The 15,264-nt window shown below is 48.7% G+C and overlaps 4 protein-coding genes across 4 annotated transcripts; 2 read left to right on the top strand and 2 right to left on the bottom strand.

Annotated features, from left to right (window-relative positions):
- Positions 1–2,371: 2,371 nt before the first annotated feature.
- Positions 2,372–4,992, bottom strand: FMAN_10635 (putative sepB protein; the record flags this gene model as incomplete). The annotated part of the gene is made up of 2 exons (XM_041823883.1): positions 2,372–3,079; positions 3,133–4,992. 2 exons carry the CDS (start codon positions 4,990–4,992, stop codon positions 2,372–2,374), a joined length of 2,568 nt encoding a protein of 855 aa, XP_041689419.1.
- Positions 4,993–5,373: 381 nt separating this feature from the next.
- Positions 5,374–6,654, top strand: FMAN_10636 (uncharacterized protein; the record flags this gene model as incomplete). The annotated part of the gene is made up of 3 exons (XM_041823882.1): positions 5,374–5,411; positions 5,464–5,632; positions 5,680–6,654. 3 exons carry the CDS (start codon positions 5,374–5,376, stop codon positions 6,652–6,654), a joined length of 1,182 nt encoding a protein of 393 aa, XP_041689418.1.
- A 4,150-nt stretch (positions 6,655–10,804) lies between these two features.
- Positions 10,805–13,803, top strand: FMAN_10637 (uncharacterized protein; the record flags this gene model as incomplete). The annotated part of the gene is made up of 2 exons (XM_041823881.1): positions 10,805–12,861; positions 12,915–13,803. 2 exons carry the CDS (start codon positions 10,805–10,807, stop codon positions 13,801–13,803), a joined length of 2,946 nt encoding a protein of 981 aa, XP_041689417.1.
- Positions 13,804–14,096: 293 nt separating this feature from the next.
- On the bottom strand, positions 14,097–14,457 carry FMAN_10638 (uncharacterized protein; the record flags this gene model as incomplete). Its single annotated transcript, XM_041823880.1, has 2 exons — positions 14,097–14,217; positions 14,270–14,457. 2 exons carry the CDS (start codon positions 14,455–14,457, stop codon positions 14,097–14,099), a joined length of 309 nt encoding a protein of 102 aa, XP_041689416.1.
- Positions 14,458–15,264: the final 807 nt, after the last annotated feature.

Raw genomic sequence — 15,264 nt, 5'->3', positions numbered from 1 at the left:
CTTCAGACCATTTAAGATTTGACGCCGGTTCGCCACCAGCTTCAGCCAGCGAACCCAAAAACTCACCACAGACCACCATCCCGAAAAGAGTGGGATGCCAAGCCTCGGACCGATGAATTGGGTCCTTTTAACAGCATTTTTAGAATACAAGTCCCCTGTGTCAGAGGAGGAGCTCATAAGGCGTCTACCTACTGCAGGGAGTTGTCATAGGGCCGACTTCAACAGCAACCCGATAATGTTCGGTCCCTCAATATCTGTTCAGGCAGAACTCGGAACTGACAGACTTTGTACGACCCATCGAAATGCAGTTCTGGCATTTTACCTCGATAGATATACGGGCACAGGAACCACACCTGAATCTTGCACTGAATCTTCTGTCAGTTGCTCTCACAATAGGATATATTGCTCTTTGATGAGACATTGAACTGATGAGAATGCAGGATCAGACTTAGCCTGACACCCATACGACGCGGTGCTCATCCGTAGAGCAGTTTGTCCTTTTGTCAGACTGCGCTCATCATCTCTGTGATACTTGATGCGTCTCAGGCCCAGTACAAAAAGCAAACCGTCTATCACTTCCCCGGTTTGCACGACCAGATCGTCCCGTCCCCTGATGCAAGATCCCAGCATATCGAGCTTCAATCTATGATGACTGACTAGTGGCATGTAGCTAGGCATTCGCGATTCAGGACACGGTTAACGTTTTCCCAGATTACGCATGAAATCATGACTGCTTATCTTGTAATAAACTTGTTCAACTCTTCTCATCGGGCGTCGGACATGGCTATGGCGCTCTGTCCGAAACGGGATGATAATAAAAGGGGAACGGGCTGAAACAGGGATGCATTTCGGCTCATGTTCAAAACCCGAGGACATGGATGACAGGGCAGCGCACGTCACTCCCTGCTGTAGTACCAACTTGAAGTTGGCCGTGTTATGCACGACAGAAACTGCATGAGCGCTAACAGATTCTGTGGTTATCGAAATGTTCGAGAACGATCCAAGGGACAGTATCGGTTCTTCCGATGGCAGGTTTTATGGCACTTCATATTCGCCGCGTACCTGAGCCACTCCGCTTTCACTACAAATCTATGCTGATATGGGCCGTATTCCGAAATCTGACCCTGTCTGTCGGTATTAGCTCGACCTTTTGGGATGGGCGCCTCCGGCCGAAATGCCTTTGACGCTCGCCATATCCGACCTTTGGGCCGTTTCCTCAGAATTTGTACAGGGAATGAACATGTTTTCGACTCACATGCTAGTAAAAGGCTAGCTTTGCTTGGACTTCGGCAGTTGATTTTGCTGCAATACCTGGTTCATCAAAGACCAAGACACTATCGTTTGACACTGAACCCGTGCACACTAACGATGTTACTCTATCCATGACGCCTTGTCAACAGAAAAATCTCTGTTCACGATTTATTCCTTCTTTTGGAATTCCTTCTCTTTCGGCCGGACCGGGTGCGAAGCCACGCCTAGCATACGTTGCGTCTACTGTATCTCCGACAGTTCAACGTTGCTTGCTGACGGGAGAAAAAAAATAGTCAAAACTTTCAGGGTATCATGATCGACATCGACTCCCGCGGGTACAACATCCGTCGCATTTCCACAAGGGGAGAGCAAAATTTTGATGTGATTAGAAATACTCGACATGGTACATCCATGTATTGGCAACAACTGTCAACCCCTGAGTATTAACTCCTCTTGGGCACAGAATGAATTGACTATTTCGTGAGTATTTTGAGACACCAACTTGATATGAATACAAGTTATAGAGATACATAGTTATTAGAGGAAGCTTGGCCAGTGGCAATTTCGAAGCACCTGGCAGTTCTAGTTTCCACATATATCAAAGCTACCATGACTCGCCATAGTTTCAATGGGTGTGAGAAATAGGTTGTCCCTGGGGGGCAAGAGAACTTCTGACGTTAAGCTCACTGGTCTAAATGTCTATCAAGATATACTGAACTTACCCAAGTCTTCTCATCACTTAGGATAGAGGGCCCAAAGTTCTCTCGCCTCCCCTAGGTTATGTAGGTTATGTAGGCATATCAGTTGTGTCCGGAATCTGAGTCGGCAATAATTTCGATTAGCAGTGCAGTGTCTTTTTGAGACATTGAATAACATGATGAGTCTGCTTCCCAACAGTTACAATAGAAAGGACAGGAGGCCATCATTCACTTCATATCGAAATCGTGATTCCCCGGCGATAGCAACAACAGAGCTTGAAATGAAGAGACAATTGGTCTTTCTTGATATATGATGTTCATTATCTGTCATGTTCGGACCCGAACGACAAGATCCTATACTCCTCCAATGCTACACATAATCCAAATCCACATCACAACCTCGTCCAGGGTCATATTTAATATTATGGAAAGTCATCGTCTTCCAGTCCTCCAACCCGTTTCTCACCAAACTCACGAATCTTTTCTCCCAAGATCGTCCTTCCATATCTCTCTGCCACTTTACCAGCAGCGTCCATCATGCGGCCTGTACGATCCCGCATGAGCTGTACCATCTCCAATGCCCGCATGCCTCGCTCTTCGCCTTCACGACACTCAACCGCCAGGAGTTGCAGAAGAGTCTTGTCGATTTCGAGTTCAAGACGTGAGAGCTGCGAGCGTAATGCGTGGCTGCCTGATGTAGCCTCCATGAGATCCCGGAGCTGAGCTGCCTCCACGTTATGAAGCATGAACTGCTGCTCGAGCTTGCGAGTTTCTGCAGAGCCATTATCTTCATCGTCCTTATCTTCATCGCCATCGCCCATGTCAAGATCCTCAGATCCTTCTCGGGCTTTTCGCTTCGAGATCTTAGGTGCTGTTGCTATAGGGATGGAGAAATCGAACTCAGACAGAAGTGGACGAGGGAAATAGGGGTACTGGTCACCACCCTTGAGAATGATGCAGTGGAACTTGTTATCGGCCACTGCAATGGGAAAGTAGGACTCGTTCTTGCGGCCTGATGCTAGACGGTCCATCAATTTCGTGTCTAGAAGTGGCACCCATGATGCCCTTGATGGCTGGCGCCAGTGAAGAAGTGTAAGTAGAGTGCCTGTTGAGTCGTAGATACAGGGGTCCTGGATCGTGATCAGTCTGGTTCCTTATAATCAGCCCTATAGAGAAAACTTACACCATTGTCCGAGAAGAGGACGCTCTTCAGTGTGGCGCCCTCGGGTAGTGCTACTGTATCCTCATTCTGGCAAATCTCATCTCTCTTAACATTCTCAATGGTGTATAGAAGGCGAGTATTACCATCGGCGCCCATGGGTCCATTGCCCATAGTCAATACGTAATCCCTCCAGCTTGCACATGTCACCATCGGTGTGCTCTTGGGTCGATATACACGATATGGCATGCCGAACAGGGTGTATACACGTACGTAGTTGGCACTCGTTGTGACTGTAATAAAAGACTCACTCAAAGACATGGCCGTCACAGCTTCGTCCTTGGGCAATTCAATGCGCCAGTCATGTCGTTGCGTCCATGTCTCGTGTGGTCGATAGAATATGACTGCAGGGGCATCATCTTTAGGTGGGCATGAGAAGAGTGTGCCATGCTCAGCTAGGCAGGCCTTATCGTAGAGGAAGGTATCGCTAAAGTGAAAGTCTCGATGGAGTTCGTGATCGTAGAACTCAACTGTAACAGTGTGGTGTGAGTCCTGATCAACTGTCCAGACGAAACCAATCAGGTTCAGACAAAGGTACTTGCGGTTCCCTCGCCAGGGAGTCGCTCCTGGTTGGAATGCTTCATGGTATTGAGGCTCAAGCATATGGCGACGCTTATTTGAGGTACCATAGCCATCATCACCGTCCCGGGGTCGTTTCTGGCCTTGTCCAACAGTGTATCCAGCACCGTCATCGTCCTCCACGAAGTCATCATCGCCATATCCATCTCCGCCTTCCAGAAATGAGTCGAGACTTCCAAGCGACTCCCTTCGGGGTCTCGTTGGCAGACCCTGTTGCTTCTGGCCGTTGGCTGGGGGCGGTCTTCGGTTCGCAGATAACTCGGCAAGGGGGTCGTGGATGAAGGGGGCGGGTTGTGTGGCCAATTTTAACAGAGGCGAGAACTGGTCTGTCAGGAAGTCTGGGTAGATGTAGACTTCACCATCAGTAGTTGTAAAGGAGACGATGTTCTTGGTAGGGTGCCACACAATGTCAATGACATTGGAGTAGTCGTATCTTGCAATGACGGACTGTGTCTTGGTTTCCCAGATGAGGACCTTTCCGTCTTTGCTCGCCGACGCCAACAAGGCACCATTGGGCGACCAGGCGATGGCAGTGATATCAGATAAATGCCCGTTGGCGAAAGTTCTTTGTTTCTCCCAATCATTCTTGGAGATGATCTGGATGTCTCGTACGGGTGTCGGTACGGCAAATGCTCTACCGTCTGGATGCCACGCAACGCGTGTTGAGGTCTCGCTGTCTCCGTCGATAGCGCCAATGATCCCATCCACCTTTCGAATCAGCTCTGGCTCTTCGGCTGTGAGAGAATATACGTAAACGATTCCATCGGTGCCAGAAAGTGCAACCAACCGCCCCTGAGGATCGAAGCTAACATTTCGCACAGCGCGGGCATGGTCTCGAAGGTGCTTGACCTGTGTGATGTCCTTTGTGTTTACAATCTTGACGCTCAACTCATCACTTGCCACAGCGCACCATTGACGATCGCTAGACAGCGCAACATCGCGAATTGGCAGTACAGTTCGGGTAAGGAAACGCTCAAAGGTATGTGTCTCGAGGGAGTATAAACTGACGGTGCCGTCTTCAGAACCAACGACGAAGAACTCGTCGCCAGCGGCAACGGCCATGTTCTGTTCCTGGCAATCATCGATATTGATCGGTTCTCCATCAGATCCTGTTTTGTAGAGACGAATCGTGTTGTTGGAACCGACTGTGACGAGACGAGTTCCATCGGGAGTGTAGGCGCAGCGAGTAGTTCCTTGGGTATGGGCGGGCCGAGGCCGTGGTTTAGAGGCGATTGTCGAGTCCATAGTCGTCGATGTGATGTTGTTCTAGTCGTTCAAATCAACGAGCAATGGAATATTTGCTGTGATAGAAAAAGTGCGATCGATGATGGGTGATGGCTGGTTTAGAAGTGGGACAGGCGTTTCTCGGGAGACGCGTCTGAGCGCGTTGCAATTAAAGTCGCGGAAAGACCCCGCGCCGTTACAGGGGATAGCTCCACTGAGATTCAACTCCCACTCAAATCCAATATCTCCAACTATTTCATGGTTGCCTACTAACCTAACCTAGATCAAGAGATAATATCTTGAGTTAGACTCACGACAAGCAAAATATCTACCACTTGGGCTTATATTGTGTCTCAGTACCAGAACCTGTTTCTATAACACGTTTAAATCTTGACCTTCAAAATGCAATCTGCAGACCGTGATCACTTCTTCGAGACAGAGTATGCACAACCGTTTCTCCTATTACAAAGCTATAACCAACTAACCCTGCAGCGCTGTTCATGCTTCGCGGCAACGCAAGGCTGCCAAGGCAAGCAACGAAAATGGCGACCCTGTAGTTATGAAGTCCAAGATTCTAGCAGCTGTCCCAGATCCTGCTGCACCTCTCACTTCTGTGTTCATCGCTGAGTCTGCTGGCGCTGTTCGCCGAATTAACCTCGAGGTATGTCTGGATACTCTCACGAAACTACAAGTACTAACCATTTATAGACCTCGGAGACCAAAACGACTTACCGTGGACCAAAGGCCCCTGTAACTTGCCTCGCAACAGGAGGGCAAGAAAACAAGACTGTTTTTGCCGGTTCGTGGGACAAGGACATCTGGTCATGGGATATTGAGACCGCCAAACCTGGCCGCAAGTTCAGCGGCCATGACGACTTTGTAAAGACCATCATCTGTGCTACCGTCTCAGGCAAGCACATTCTCATCAGCGGAGGTGCCGACAAGAAGATTTTCGTCTGGGACGTAGAGTCAGGCAAACGACTACATACCCTGCAAGATCCCACTACGACAATGCTTGCCGTCCAGCACCTTGCCATCGATCCTGTGCTCAGCGACCCTACCACTGTCGTATTTGCCAGCGCAGGCAGCGACCCGCACATCCGACGGTGGAAGGTCACCCTGGACAGTTACAAGCAGCTGCCCGAATCTTTCTCCGACCGCCCCGATGCTGAGCGACTTACCATTCAGGAACACGATACCAGCATTTACCGACTTGTCTTTGACCAAATGAGTGAGGATGCTGATCTCTGGACTGCCAGTGCTGACGGAACTGCAAAATGCCTGGCCCGTTCAAGGAACTTTGTCGCTGATGACACGCTCACACATGGGGACTATGTGCGAGGTGTTCTCGTAACAGACCAATGGGTCATCACGGCAGGCCGCGATGAGAATGTCAAGGTCTGGGACCGCTCATCTGGTAAACTATACTGCACATTGGTTGGCCATTACGAAGAAGTTACAGACCTCGTTCTGCTCCAGGATACCGATGGTACCCCTCGCAAGGTTTGCAGTGTTAGTATCGACGGTACTGTCCGCACATGGCCGCTCGGGAAGTCTGAGCTTGACGAGGTCGTTGTCAAGATCCAGAAGGCTGCAGAACCCAAAAAGGAAGAAGAGGAGAAGGGCGGCAATATGTTGACGGCCGAGGAAGAAGCTGAGCTAGCAGAACTCATGGACGACTAGACAATAGCAAGACTGACATGACTTTCCCACCTTTCAGAATAGTTGGACTCTGACCGCCGTATTTCTCACGGTCAGTCTGGTGTTGCTCAAGCCCCTGAAACACTTGCCATGAGTTGCGTACCGTGCCACAAAATTTCAGCTCAACTTCGTCTGCGGAACATACGACGGAAAGCCGCATCCAAGCCGTGTAACCATACGTCTGAACTCGCTGTTCCGAGCCATGATAGCCTGGATCGTGTCCTGCGTGTCTTAGACTCCGTGTGCAAGTGCTCTCAGACAGTGGCCTGTGTTGGCGGCACCTCTCCTTTTCCAGGTGCAGAGACAAACACTAAAAACTAACCTTGTATGCCACCTTGTGTTCATTTATAAGACTCAATGCCAATGGCCAACCAGGAGGACCATGGCTACACCAAAGAGGAATATGTCTCATATGGCTCTGACGTGTTAGCCACTAATTTCTTGAACTGGGACATCGATAAGCTGTGAAGAAAAAGGAATTGAATTTCTAGGTAACAGGGGCAGGGCAAGTGATGAAATCTGTTATCACAAATGACAGGATTTGATCCCCAGCGCATCACATACTCGTCACGTTTTAATTATCCGTGGTGCTTGCTTTTGATTCAGCCGCAAAGCGCTGGCCATAACAAACAGCGCTGATAGTTTGCTTTCTAGCAATTGTCTGCTGGCGCTGCAGGGTCTATCCTGCAGGAGAGATGTAAATACAGCTTTTCTAAATCTATACAGCGCTGGTATAGCTGAAGACGGCTAAAAACACAGAGCACCTCCCTTGCACACTGATGTTGTTTTGTTCAAACGCAACACAGAGCAAAGACGGCGGGTGTGTCAAGCACTCACTGATGCACTCAGCCTGGTTTTAGGGATCGCTGCCGGACTTGAACTCAAAATTTCGTCCTGTGAAACCGTCAATTAGCACAATTCATTAAACGAACTTGATTCCCGTTTTGAGCTTCGAAGTTCTCGTGGCTTACACGGGCAACTTTAACTTGAAAGTTTACCACAAGCCACAAGCCTGAGGTTTGCCAACACAATAATGGCACCCAGCTGGTCAATGAAGTTCTTTTTCCAGATCTTCAATGTCACCGTACCATTCATTCTAGCTGATCTAGTACTCAGCTTCCTTCATGCACTGTAAATCCAACACCCGATCTCTATCGGCCAAGACTGGCCCCCTTGCTCACGAGCGCGATATACTCAAACATCCTGGCCATTCCCCAAGATTGCAAATTTGTTAAGTTTGCGTATGGAGTACGCTGTCCCTGGCTGTCCATTCTCCGCCTCGCAAGTATCCTGGACCCTGTTCAGTGACGATTGTGTTCCCAAGTGGATCCGTTGTCACGCTGAGTAGGTATACATGTTAGCTCACAGATTCATAAAATCATAATCGGTATGTGCTGTGTTATGTTTTTCGGGGAAAGGGAAATACGTCCCCTTTTTACCCGCATCGGCGTCATTTGTGAGTGATCATTGTCAAAACGAGCATAAGCCATGTTTTGTGGGAGATTTGTCGTAAATGGGAAAAGCTAGTATCTGAATTGAAACGATAGCCATAAGCCACAGGCATGGCACGCGTTATGACGATGCCTGCCAAACTTCGATCTCGTAAGACATGCAGGCCCCTAGTCCGAACAGTCGGAACCCATTGTTCTCTACCAGCGTGCACTGCATGAGCAGCAACAGTTCGCAGTATGCTTGGCTTCTGCAGGATCGTAAGGTGCTGCTGCAAGACGGGATCATACTCCAAACTCCCAACCCTCCTTCTGACAATCACGAAACGATCGTTGTTCGTTCTGGTCCAAGATGGTCCAAGGAGGATTGATGACTAGTATTGCTGCGTCCAAAGCTATCATCAAGTGGTTCCGAAGTCGTTTCCTTTGTCTTTCTAGGACTTGGCAGGTCACACTATCAAGCAAACAACGGTAAGTGGGGGGGTCAAATAGCCGCGCGGTGCGAAGCGTCTCGAGGTTGATGTCAATGCTACCCTTGTCGAAAGGATCTAGTGAGATCGCGAGACATATGACTGATTCAGATATCATCACGACGCTAAAAGTCTGTTCGATAGTTGCAGTCACCTACTACGTCTTGTATAGACTACCGCGGATGGCGCTGAGCACCACCTGTATACGGTAAATGAGGTAATTACCAGGACCCTAGATTCAAAGCTCAACCGCCTAGTACCGCCCCGTTTTGCATGCTGATGAGCATTGTGGATTTGGGCCAACGATCGCCATTTGAGAATTTCGGATTTTCGGAAGATGATGGCCAAAATAGAATTTGAAACCCGTTAATTGACGTGGGGGGATCGACGGTGTACTGAATGGCCCACATTGCCAGAAGCTATCCACAAGGCTTGATGTATGTATTTCCTTACCTTGCTTTCCCTTTTCCATTGATTAGTTCAAGATTGAGTCGAAGCCCCTGTGGTAATTGAAATATCAAACACTGCAATGAACCCCCCTTGCCGTGCAACGCTTGACAAATAGGATTCGAGCCGGTTGCTTCCTCGCCCTGTATCGTGTGTAGCCGCAGTAAAAGGCCAGCTTAAGCCGACTCAGTCAGCTTGAGGGTTTTGCGTGGAAGCCGAAAATGGGCTGGCTAGTATGACATGAGAGGCTGCAATACGTTCAGTGTCCAATGCCAACTACCTACAACGTGCGACAGCTATTTCCGGTTTCTGTGTTTCATGTTTTAGCTTAATGTTTCTTTTTTGGGCTTGAGTCTTGAGAGGAATCGGGTAATAACAACCGAATAGATGATAATGGCTGTCGGCGATATGATATGTTATAGAGGGGTCAGCTCTATTGTGCGTGACCTAATCGCGACCGAAATCTATACATACATGAGTTGAAGACATCATCAAGGGATAATGCGTCTCAGCTGGGCCTAGACCAGATCCTGGATCATGGAATATCCTTGACGGGAGCCCTTGCATTGTGGGACTGGGCCGTGAGCTGCAACATGGAACATGGGACATGGGTGCTGTCGATCCCTGTAATTTGAGCAAACAGTTTCTCTGCCCCAGACGCACGACACGCAAGGACCTCGCTACCTTATGTATTGCAATTGGTGTTTGTGTTTGTGCTACGTATGCTGAGTGGTCTCACTGCATACTTGGCAAATACGTTGGCGGTAAGGGAGAATTACTGCAGGTGCCCGATAGCTTGATTCCAAGTTGCGAGCAGGCCAGTCCCGTCCCAGTCAGCCTGATAACCCAGCCGGCTGGGATAGCATAGACACTCCAACAGCACGGAAACGGACCTTGATATCGACCTCGAAGCTTGGACCTCCCATCCAGTTCGTATCGGCATTGTTCTGTTTGGCTCCCTCAGGAGGCTAAACAAGCCCAAAAGCAACCCTGCAGTGACGAGTGATTAACTGGCGGGATGGGTCTCGGTGTCTCTATGCTGTTCGTTCGTCGGGGCTCCTTCGTGGATGTATGGAGACCCAACAGATTCTCAGTAAATCGCTAGAGTGGCTTGCTTTTTTGCTGCGGTAGCCCGATTCTTACAGGGTTCAACAACAACCTGAAATCCTGGGCCTAGTATGGAGACTGATGAACGAGTTGGAGTGGAATTATAGGAGTCGGTATCCGTTGGCAGTGGAGAAGACTGGCGACCTGACCTGCAGCTTCTGAGAGCATGCACCACCTACACCACCTGCACCTGCCTTGAATTAGATATTAGTCGTAGCTGCCTCCAACTTCCAGGTCGTTCTTTCTAGTTTACATCCCGATGGCACTTGCCTCAAAGTCCCTACTCCTCCTCTTCCATTTCTTGCCTTTCGTGAACGAGCATTCTTTTCTTCACCCTCTCTCCTCCCCAGGCCGGGATCTTTAATTACATTCATCACGTCTCATATCTGAGCGCATTTTATCATTCAACTTGAGAAATACCCTTGTAAGATCATTTCTTTATTCATTCCGATGTCGACCTCACTAATCATCGGATAGAGTTTCTTATTTGTAATTGGGCGTGTTTCACACCAAAAGTTTCTCGGCTGCTCCCTTTCACACCCTCGAACGGACCAAGCATTCCATCAGCACAATCCCTTACTTTAATTCGACCTCTCCCGTTTACTATTCCTTTTTTCTACTAAGAGATCGTCCGAATCAGTGGCGCCTCGAGTGTTCATCATGTCTACCGACAACAAGCTCCCTGGGAGCGTCGTTGCCTTCGAAGGCCATGTAGACACGATATCAACACAGCTACGACTGCTTCCAACTTCACCACATATTCTGATACTTCCCAGCATTCAAAATTATATCTCCAATAGGGACTTAGAGAACCGTTCAGACATTCGAGTTTATGTCAAGAAAATACACGAGGCCACAGTAGCTCGTTACGAAGCTGCTCAAGCTTTCCTTCATGGTTCAACAGCAAGTGGAAGGCGACTCGTGTTTATGAACGGTGGGACCCCGAGTGCACGAACACTTTGTATCAGAGCCATCATGGACTACGAAACAGATGGAGACTACTACCGTGCCGAGTCGCTATTCAGCCAGCTGGTTAAGGATGGAGTGGTGGGCCTGGACAATCCAGTTAGAGACTGGAGAAGGCAGGACATGTATCAACCGAAGGATAAAGGTGACCAAGAGCAGGAGCTCGAAGATCCCATAACACGAGCTATGCGAGCTGCCGACGCCTTGGACCGACAAACAGCATCACTTCAACCCTCCAATGAACTCGATTTGACCCTCACGCCTCGTCCGCGAAGTAACAGCTTGCCGCTCTACGGCTACGAGGACAACTTCGGAGATGATGCCCCATTCTTTGTTTTTGGTGCCGCGAATAAAGATGAAGGTGGGAGTACAGCTGGTGAAGCACCAGGCTGCTCTTACTCACCCCAAGCTTGCCGGTTTTCTGCGAGGCATTATGACCGGTCTGCAGGTCGCATCTATCATGATATTTCCAATCTACAGTCTCCTTCACCTAGGGCTTCTTTCCTTACATCTCCCAGCTGTATTGGCGAAGCTTACGGCTTGATGGCTGCCCCTGTATCCCCTGCCCTCGAAGGCTTGAGCCCAAGATCCGACGTTTTGAGCATCCCGTCCACAGATAATGTCGTGTACGGGGAAGCGTCATTAGTGGACATGAGGTCTCCAGGCCGCAGCCCAACTCTGTCTCGAGTCAAGTCTCTGGACAGAATCTACTCGGCCAGTCCCAGATATCGGGATCTCTGTGTTTCTGCAGCTACTTCAGGACTTGCACGGCAACTAGAGAGCGATCCGGAGCCAGAATTGTTGAAAGCGCATCGGCATTCACAAACAATAACTACAAGCCCCAAGGAGCTCGTTTCCAACAGACGCAGCTACATAGAGGGACCCCGAACTGTTATTGTGAGAACCAATCTCCCGATCATCAAAGTGGCTCCGGTTCCCTTGGACAAGAAGCGAAAGCCTGCACGGGCATCGTACGTAGATAGAGGTACTGATGCCGAGCACATTTCTGGACCAAAGGAGGCATTCCAACCAGTACTGCCCTTTATGGAGGACCTTGTGGTGCACTTCAGGGAGGAGGTCCCCGAACCTTTGCTCAATTCTGTCACCCATGGGCTTAGAATGGGTCAATTTCCCGTGGCTATTTATTCACCTACTTCCGAAACAGATGAGGGCAATGCTCTGGTTCCAGGAACACCTGAGTCCAACACTATCACAGACGTAAGCTGCGCAGAGAGCCAATACGAGGAGTCAGCTGCCACCGACCAATCGATCTTTTCGGACGAATATGATCCGTTCGCATATAACCAGTCCGTCTGGCCCAACAAGAAGCCTGTCCCAACTGTGCCCAAGCTCAAGGTTGCAAGACCTCCAACACCAGTTCGGACTCCTCCACCCCTGGTTTCGGATGTCGATAGCAAGTTTCATGACCTTCGAATTAATGGTCAAGAATCAGCCATCACTGTACAGAACTCACTGCGTTCTGTCCTCCAGGAACACTTCCCTCCAGAAACTCAAGGCTACCGGCAGTTCCAGTTTTCCCTTTTGCCAGAGCTTGAAGGACTGTGGAACCCAGTCTTTTGGGAGACTGGGAGTAACAATAGCCGTGGGCCTTGCCATAGAATCGACCAGATCCTAGCTATTGGAGCCCAGAGAGGTGTGGAAAGGGACTATACTTGCGCCATCACAGGAAAGCTTGAGAAGCTAGGAACAAAATGCAATGGTATGAGCCGAAGTGGCCGACTGGACTTCAGGTATGTACTTGACTCTGCCCCATCTTGTGCTGCTTAAAACTCACACTGGGCAGGTACCTTCTTGCCAATGCCATGCAGGCGTATACGGCCCAGCCTTTGGCCAGCCAGGCCAAAGATAACCCTTTTGCGAATTCGTTTCTACTCGCGACTCTCATTATTCCACACCTCGAAACGTATCTTGCCCTTCACGAAGAGGTGAGGTATCTTCTCCTTGAATACCCGCCTGAGCATCTTGCGACGGTGCTGGCTCTTCAAAAGCTTGTTGGAGTGGAGTTGATGAAGGTGGCTCAGATTGTTGATGCAAGCAGCAAGAGCATTCCATTCACTCATTTACGTGGAAACTCCATCACCGGCCCAGAGCAAGGATCTGTTAGGCGCCTCGGGAAGACTTTCCCACAAAACTCGGGTCCTGGCTATGACGTTACGGTTTCTGAGGCCAACTTCCTTATCACGTCAACTGCAGCTGATGCAGAAATCGCAACTTTTATTGCGACCATCTCGAGGATCCTGTCTAAGACTTCTGATTTCTATGTCACTCAAGAGCCTCCCAAGAAGCCGTCCCCAAAGAAGTCTAAGCCGCCATCTATCACAGGGACCTTCTCCCCTTTCCCACGCGTGCCATCAGCGACTCATAGCCCGCCCATGTCCCCGGCACTTGGCGCGTCTTTGGGAGCAGCACTATCAGGGTCATCTGTGGTTCCGAGTCGAGCCCCTTCCATCGCTGAAACAGTCAAGACAGCAAAGTCTTCCAGAAGCAAGCCAAGTCGATCATATTCAAAGCGGAAGCCTTCCGCGATTGATGCTCGGTCGATCTTAACCATGTATGTTGATGATAGCGACTGGGATCAAGAAGACCGACGGATTATGCCGCTCCTTGAGGATAAGGCCGAGAGGCGAAAAGGCAACTCCCACAAGGCACTTAAGTTCCTCGGCCTGTCGTGATTTCACAAAGAACGAATACCCATGGCCGTGGGAGAAATACGGCTGTAATGATGTTATGATCTCGCCCAATGTGGCATTTCTTTTGTTGTTATTTTTGGGGCGAGGATTTACAATGATGGCGGGAGGGTGGAAAAGGATAAAAGTCATGATGCTGTTGTTAATAGAGTAATGTTTGTCAACCTTTGATTCCATGTACAGTCTGGGGATAGGACCTAAGCAGTGGTGGATGTAATAATAATTGCAGATTATCTTTACTTAAAGTCGTCGGTGATTGAAGGGATTTGTACGAATAATTAGACACTGCTGTTGTCCTCATTGCTCAGTCTGCCCTGTCCAAGACTACCATCAACATCTACACCAGCTTTTCTCTGTGTCTTGATCTCTTCTCTGGCCTCGGCCTGCTCAGACTTTTTTCTAGCATGGCATTAGCTTCCATATACTGAACGGGCTATATATTAAGACGAACTTTTCAAGATCAGAGGTATAGTCCTCAATCTTGATATCATCCTTGCGTGGCTTATCTCTGCTACTCGTTCCCTTTACTGCATCGGCGACTTTGCCTTCTGCAAGGGTAGCTAGTTGCTCTGCATTCTCATTGTCGTTTTGGAGGGGAGCTTCGGACTGCTTTGACACTTGACTTTCGACGCTGGCCATTTTGAAAGATCGTGAAAGGCTGAGATGTGTATTGGATAAGATGATTTTATTTTGCGTATATATATTGGTGAGAGAGAGTTACTGTAAATGAAATTCTTTTGTTGAAAGTGTGCATTGAGAATGACATCAGGCTGAGAGTGGTTGATCTATGACGTATATCGACTCGGTTATCATCGATGAGGAAGATCTTGCATGAAGCGTGTGTAGCGTAGACTAAGCATCTGAGCTTTATCTTTGTGTCTTACATAAAGTGTTTACACAATGTCTCGAACTGTTTGCTTAAGTTGTATAGTTAATGGTTAAAGTTGGCGCGAAAGAGGTGTGCTTGAGTTGTCTGACGCATGAGCTGTCTTGTAATCTTGTAACCAGTTGAATGCGACCAAGGACTTCAGTTGGGCATTTGAGACTGTATTGGTGATATCTATGAGATATACCACAGAGCCTCGGTCATGAGTTCGTTCTATGCCATGACCTCACACATTGGCTAAGGAAGTGTCTCTGCATGGAATACATTTCACGACGTCGACATCATAACTTGGGATATAGAGCCATGTGGATAGGAAACTCCAACAATATTCATCATAAATCAAGTTTTTTTTTAAAAAAAAAGGAATATTCCACCTTTATTAAGAATAACCCTTTCTCGCATACTAGAATCGATCTCAAGTACCAAAAAAACGAAAAAACCATAGGCGAGCCAGGATGGTAAAATAGAAGAAACAACACAACAATTGATGTCAGAACCCAAGCAAGATATTGACGATTGGCGCAACTCTCCTCCATAGCTCCCAAGGAGTCAAGACGTCA

This window comes from Fusarium mangiferae (genome assembly GCF_900044065.1).
Source record: "Fusarium mangiferae strain MRC7560 genome assembly, contig: FMAN_scaffold016, whole genome shotgun sequence".
In the NCBI taxonomy this organism is placed as follows: domain Eukaryota; kingdom Fungi; phylum Ascomycota; class Sordariomycetes; order Hypocreales; family Nectriaceae; genus Fusarium; species Fusarium mangiferae.
This window is presented reverse-complemented; position numbering and strand designations above follow the sequence as displayed.